At 33.8% G+C, this 7,567-nt stretch overlaps 1 protein-coding gene across 8 annotated transcripts in view; it reads left to right on the forward strand.

The window, feature by feature from the left end:
- The window catches only part of LOC108693047 (zinc finger protein 189-like), a 68,102-nt gene that overhangs the window by 15,565 nt on the left and 44,970 nt on the right, over positions 1 to 7,567 (forward strand). The window contains exon 14 of one of the 8 annotated variants that reach the window (XM_018201710.1): positions 4,138 to 4,304. The exons of the other annotated variants lie outside the window; for them this stretch is intronic. Coding sequence (XP_018057199.1) covers positions 4,138 to 4,170 — 33 coding nt within the window. The 3' untranslated portion in view covers positions 4,171 to 4,304. Of the gene's footprint in view, positions 1 to 4,137; positions 4,305 to 7,567 lie in introns of those variants that run through there. 8 annotated transcript variants of the gene reach the window in all.

The following is a 7,567-nucleotide window of genomic DNA, read 5'->3' on the forward strand; positions in this document are numbered from 1 at the left end:
ATGGCTTGCCACTAGACTGGAGTGAAAGTAATACTTGCTTGTGTATTATCTTTAACTTTTCAAAGTTTTTGCAGAGTTCAACTTGTTTATTTATTTGATTTCATTACAAATGTGAAAGTCGAAGGTCTGACGATTTTTAATTCTTGTGTAAGGAAAGAAGTTACTATTGCGGTATAACGCCGCAGGATATTCTGCTATAGATATTTAAGGTCCTTATTAGACCTAGATACGTTTCTTCTCAACTCGACAATACTCAAGATTCTTCCTTTTATCTGATTAATTTACTCAGTGTAACTAATAATTTTTCTAGTTTTTCACTCCGTTGTTCACTCCGGCCTAGCGATAAACTATCATAGAGATTGCAATTGAGATTGCGTTCTATTATTCACTACAAGAAAATTAAAAATTTACGTTATGTATACTTCACAAAATATAAAAGTTTAAATTACAGAGAAAAGTTGAGTCGGTGATTGAAAACAGAATCCCCTACATTAACTTAACCTCGACAATTATTAAATCTCTTTGGTTAAATGCTATCAACGCTATGTTCGTTCATGGAGCTTATTAACGTTATTGGCTCCACGAACAGCGTTGATAGCATTTGCATAACGCGAATAGTAGCTACGTTCAATAGACTCAACAGTTGAGTGAGCGCTTGCTACTATTGATGTTCTTTTAGATCATTCAGCATTTTAAATCATCAGCATTTTAGATCATCAGCATTTTAGATCTGGAAGATTACATCAATAACATGAGTGCTTACTCAACTGTTGAATCAGAATGCAATGTAATCAACATAGCACGTAGCAAATAGCGATAAAGATGCCGGCCGGAAACAATGACAGCCATGTTGAATATTAGTTCTCCATTTCTGATTGCCATAGCCATGAGGACGCCACAAATGCTGTAACACTCGGTACAAGAGAGGAGATTGATGATCCTGATATTGGCAACGCTTTGATACCGAATGTTAATTAGTGAAAAACGGGTGATGAAGGTAAATTTTATCCTCACAACTAGCTTTTTATCAGCGCTTTCAATCAGCGCTTTGTGTCGAAGTACTGTTATTTGTATGACGATCCGGGCTAATTCGAAACGCACTTGATAATAGTTTTATTCGCGCGTTGCTTGCACTTTTTACATTCAGTATCTTCGCTTTCTATCTTTTGAACGCCCGAATCTCCATTTATTTTGATCTGTTTGAGTTGCTTGAATAATTTTTGAACTTAAAATGAGATAGTATATGTACAATATATTTGGATATTAAAAAGAGAGAAAGCGAAGATGTTGAATACAAAAGCAAGCAACGCGAACAGATCTAATGCCTTTTCGAACTAGTGCTTGAGAACAAATTTAAGGCGGAGGCATGGGATTGCGGAATTGTGCAATGTAGAACAGCGGAATGACAGATAACCAATCTTGGCCGTTTTATAGTTGTCATTCTATATGCATTAAGACTCATCTACACGATAAGGCGTGATATGACGTAAGGCGTAAAAGAATTGTTCCTACTCGTAGCGACGTGACACAACGGCGCAACAGAAATTAATTTTATTTCTAACGCCTGCACCTACCTTTATTGAAATTTAATTCTATTACTGAATTAATTAATCATTTTGAATATTCAAAATATTACCAATATTTAATATTGAAAATAAGTGATTAATTGGCTAATATTAGTATTAAATTTTTATAAGAGTACGTTAGACATACTGTTCTCGTTGGTTTTGTCGCGATTATTTACAGGGTTTGAGTCATTGAAAACATGGATGAGCAAAAAATTACTACCAAGATATTATCATGTCTCCTAATGATAATAACGAAGATAATGAATCGTCGTATCAAAAAGACTTGATATATATATATATACAATATTTTCCTTATTAGATTTCATATTAACTATTAAATTTATGTTTACGTAACAGCTGACATTGCTAGCAGATGTAAAAAGTCAAACACTTAAGTTTTTATCATTTCACGACTTCAATCACTTCAACATTTAAATATTCAACATTTAAATATTCATACACGTCCATGTGCTTGTTTTGGACGTTCCTGTACAGAAGACGCAGACTTCTTGCGTCTACGCTTGAGTTTGTGCTTGCGCCTTGTCGTGTAGATAAGTCTTTACATTTTCTGCAGGAGTTCATGTGGAGTTCTACATGTGCGTGCGTATGGTTTCGTTCGGACACAACAATCAAAATATAATTTCGCTAACGCCATTTGTAGTTCTTCTGTTCTGTGTGATAGCCAACAATCCATTGTTTTGTATAATGTTATAATAAAAAATGAAACTGTTCAGCAAACGAAAAAAAACGTGCTCTTTCCGTTCCATAGATATTCATTTTTTTACGTCACATGGAAAAAAAATTCTCCGTGCGAAAAAGGTAACAAAAAAGTAATTTCAGAGTTTCTTTATAAGTCCATTTTCAAATTCATTAGTGTTTGCGCAGATAATGTAGTTTGAATGTTTTCTAACAGCGTAAGTTTAATTACAACAAATATTCATAGATATTTCCATTATATATTCTTAAGACCACACAAAGTATGATTTTCTTGATATTCCTTATTGCATATTTCTGCAAATTTTGCTCCATGACTTAATTCCTATATATGAAACGACAATTATGGAATGCCTGAGATTGGGTTAAATGTTTGTGATATCATTCTATATTGCGCAATTTCGCAACCCCATATGCCTCCGCCCTTAGGTACTCCATAGGATACGGAACGTTCTTGATAATGGTTTCGTTTCGTCAATTCTGTTTCGCTAAAGTATGTTTTCCTATGTCCCATTGAGTGGAATTTACGGAATTCGTAATTAGCGCTGACCAATCGCAAAAATCTTCTCGTAGATCATTTTCATTAGAACTACTGGAATAGCAGTTGTCATTGGCTCGCATTGATTACGTATTTGTAACTTCCGCTCAATGGAACATAATGGGTATAGTCGGATATATCATTAAATTCTTGTTGTACACGATTTAGATTTTATATGAATTTTGAAAAAGATTCTGTAAAGCGTTAATAATATTGTATCCGTGAAAAAATATACAATTTTAAGCATTTTTATATTTTTATAATTTTGCTTCTAATTATTATTGTTTTAAATATTTTTATACAATATCACATGCTATGTGGAAGCTCTTGTATTAGTGTATCTTCTTGTTAAATTAATGCCTTCTGCCTCCAGTAAAAATGTAAATCAAAATGGGCACACAAAACACAGTCAGCAAAGTCGGCAGGCGTTCCTATGTGTATGTGTGATTTCCGATCTGCAAGAGTTTGTTTTCTTGAGGGTGGTTGAGTTGCCACTACGAAGCATTTTTTGATTGACCAAAATAGTAAAATTTTTTTCTTCTGATTGATCAAATGTTTCGAAGCATTCGTAGTGGCAACTTGATCACACTCAAGGAAACAAACTGCAGATCGGAAATCACACATACACACAGGAACGCCTGTCGACTTTGCTGATTGTATTTTGTGTGCTCATTTTGATTTTAATTTACATTTTTACTCTTTTGTATATTATGTATATATGACATTTCTGTTTTGACCATATTAACCTCCATATTTATCTGGAGGCAGAAGCCATTAATTTAACAAGAAGATACACTGATACAAGATCTATACTCCCACACAGTGATATTGTATAATATTTAAAACAATAATAATTACAAGCAAAATTATAAGGATATAAATATTTAAATTATAAGAATAAAAATATTTAAAATTGTATATTTTTTCACAGATACAATGTGATTAACATTTCGACTTCACAGAATCTTTTTCAAAATTCATATAGAATCTAAATCGTGTACAACAAGAATTTAATGATATATACAGTCGCCAATTGGTAAACTATCGTTAATAAACCAAACAGATAGATTAATCTTTATATTTCATATACTTTGGATGGTCTTATTAAATATCTTCAAACAGAAATCTCAAAACTTTCGTCAAACAATAAAATGAAATTGATAAGGGATTCATCATTAATTAATGAGAATCGATTATATGTCTAAATTATAGTAGTTTTCAAATACTATTGATACGAATAGCCACGTATACTCTGATTAAGATTTTTATCCGTGAGAGATGTCAATGATAAGAGACCAAAATTTGAATGCGACTTAGGTGCATTCCACTTACTGCTCCCAACGCTCGTAGCGTCCGCAAACCTGTTTTATATAAAAGCTGATCTACATAAGACGCAGGCCGCAGATCGCATGTGAAATTATAATAGGTCACAGACGAAGAACGCAAGACGCAAGACACGAAAGTTAAAGCTGCCGCACATAAAATTCCGCAACAATGATCGTAAGACCGTAAATTTAAACCGTTGACTCAGTCAGGATATTGCTTTAGGTCTACTAATCTAATGGAAATGCAAATAACAGTAAACTTATCTATAACCTCGCAGTAAGGTGAATTTCAATCGATTGAAATTCGCCTAATAGATAAGTTTACTACTACTTCCGTAGATCTAAAGTAGTATCCTGTTTGGCTCAGCTTAAGTTCATCTTGTCTTAAGATTAATAATTTTAAGGTTAATGTTACAGAAATTTTGTCTTCGGCAGCCCCATAAGTTCACTCAACTTTCCGCATCCTGCGTCTTACAACTATATTATAATTAAAATACATTAGATTAGTTTCTCGTTTTGCGACCTGTGATCCGCGTTTTGCATCTTAAGCCTCGTCTACAATAGTCGCACAGGCTGTATTGCTTGTCGCGAGTAATAGCATCGCAGGAAAATTTGTCGCATGCCATAAGAGTGTCACTAAATGAGCATCTACAATAGTCACAATGATTGTTTGCACGCAATTTGACAACAAATTCTAAACGTCAATTTGCTGTGCTGTGATTGGCTGAGCTCATGTGACATACCTGTCGCAGTCGCAGAAAGTTGAAGTTGGCTTAACTCCGACAAGAGCTTTTGCGACAATCATGCGATTGTATATGCGACACTTCTGTGATATTTCATACGACATGCGATACAGCTTGTGTGACTATTGTAGACGAGGTTTTAGATTTCGCCTTCAAGCTAGTGGAATGGCAAATATCGTGGTCGTTCCGGACCGTTAAGTGGCATCTTATTTATATCATTAAATTCTTGATGTACATGATTTAGATTTTATAAAATTTTGAAAAGGACTGTAAAGTCGAAACTTTAATTATATTGTATCTGTGAGAAAATATATAGATTAAGCATATTTACATTTTTTATTTGTAACTGTTGTTTAAATATTTTTATGTTTTGCTAAGTAAGAAAACGAGCGATTTATTGTTTTGTTTTATAATATTGTAGTAATCTTGCAGTATAATATTACAAATTGCTATACTTTTACATGATAATATGTAGACTGCGGATATTTATGCAAAATATTTAGCTGAATATTTTGCATAAAATGCATATTTTGTATGCATATTTACAGGCAATCTTAATCTTTTTACTTTTTAATAACTCTTTAACGAATAACGATCAATTGCTAAAATTGCTGTCCGATGATTAATATTCAGTTAAGTATTTTGCATAAATATCTGCAGTCTAGTAATATGTTAGTAATAAGTATAAATAAAGTTAGTAATAAGTATAAATAAATATCGCTGCAATATTAAATATCCGCAATAAAGTAATCGTAAAAATATTTCTGCAATATTTCTGTAATATTAAGCAATATTCCTACATATTATGCTAATATTTTGCAATTTTGCAATATAGTATTTCTGTATACTATAGTAATATTGCAATAATATTACATAATAATATATGCTGCTCAAAAAAATTATAGAAATATTTTTAAGGCATAGAAAAATTTTAGACAAAAATTGACCAACTTCGACTGACGATAACTTTGCGAAAAATAATCATAGGATGTTTTTTTTTTTTTTTTTTTTTAATTAAAACTTGAAATCTCTACTTTAAGATATATATGGCCATATGCTATGGTCAGATTTTAAGTTTAATGCATCCACTATAAATTATATTATAAATATGAGAGTGTGTCATATTGAAAATTGTAAATTTTGACGGAATGCACGGATTTTGTAAACACAAAAAGTGTAAAGACAAAATTTTGTAAATTTTGTAAAGACAAAAATTTTGGAACTTTGAGGGACACATAAGATGATACCATTGGTTTGACCTTAATCTCTTAAATGTTGTTCAGGATCATGTTTTGAATAACATTTGTCAAGTTCAAAGTCAGTAGATTGATCTCTTATTTTCATTTTTATGTAGAAATGAATTTTTAGTGCAAAAAAAGAGGGACAATCTGCAATGATCTTGATCTTGATAAATGTTATCCAGAATGATTCTGAACATTCAAGAACCGTCGATCGAGCATCTTGCGTAATGCTAATGTGGTATTGTAACTTGCAAACCTTATAACCCGAAAAATACTTAATGAAAATGAACTTAATTACAGTGTTTTTGAAAGCTCTCGAGGTAAGTTACAAGAATATACAAGAATAGGTAAACAAGACCGTTCTCTGAAGGGATGGGGGTACTCGCGGTGCGGGGAAGTTTATGGGGAGGGGAAGTGGATGACGTCACAAGAGGATATCACTAGATGAGGGAGTGATGACGATGTTACAGAGATGAGGAGAAGGAAAATGACGTCATAGTGGATGACTTCGCGGTGCGGAGGATGAGGATGTCTCGGATGTGAGAAATTACGTAGCCGGAAATTACGTAGCGAGAAATTACGCCGGAAATTACGTAGCGGAGGTGTGCAAAAATTTGCGTCCACATGAAGACGCGAGGTCAATGGTCGCTGGACGCGATCCGCCGCCACCGGGCGCGGTCCGTTGTCGATTCCCATTGTCATCATCGAACGCGGTCCTCGCGCGCTATACCTACCATGCATACTTACTATTTTTTAATGTGTTGTTATCCTCTTATCGCACGCGAAATGTTTTACTTATTTATTTATTTTATCTTATTTTATCTTATATAATTATTCGTGAATAAGATAAGGTACGGTCATGCACGATGACGCGCGCATAACACAATGCCGCAGAGATAGAAAGGAATGGTAGAGAGAAGAAATAATTTTGAATACAGAATTAATCCCAGTTAATCCATATTTATTTATTTTACATATATTTTTATCCTAATATATACAAAGTATGTCACCAAAATCCGAACAAATTTCAATTTAAATTTTCCGTTATATTGTGCTTCCGTCAGAAGTTGTTGTCGGCATCCGAGAAAGCCTGCTTCTAGTAAACAGTAATATTCTCAAAATGGCCGCGATGTTGAAATTAAGTGCATATAATCGAAGATCCACGATCATCAAAGGCCTTAGCGCTCAGCAACGGAGTAATTCAGTTTTTTGGATACCCAAGATCAACCATTTATGACGTGGCAAAATATACGGCTTTAGAACAGCTTTAATCCAATGAAAGCTCCAGTATGCCAGCGAGGAAGAGTCACTCGAAAGAATGTCCGCGAGGATCTCCGCAGTCGTTGGAAGGACTCAAGTGCTCATTTCGGATGACTCAGGGCAAACTGCGCGTTCTGATGGATGTAGTGAAGATGTGAATGGAGACGTCCGAAAGACC

Source organism: Atta colombica, unplaced genomic scaffold (assembly GCF_001594045.1).
Source record: "Atta colombica isolate Treedump-2 unplaced genomic scaffold, Acol1.0 scaffold86, whole genome shotgun sequence".
Classification (NCBI taxonomy): domain Eukaryota; kingdom Metazoa; phylum Arthropoda; class Insecta; order Hymenoptera; family Formicidae; genus Atta; species Atta colombica.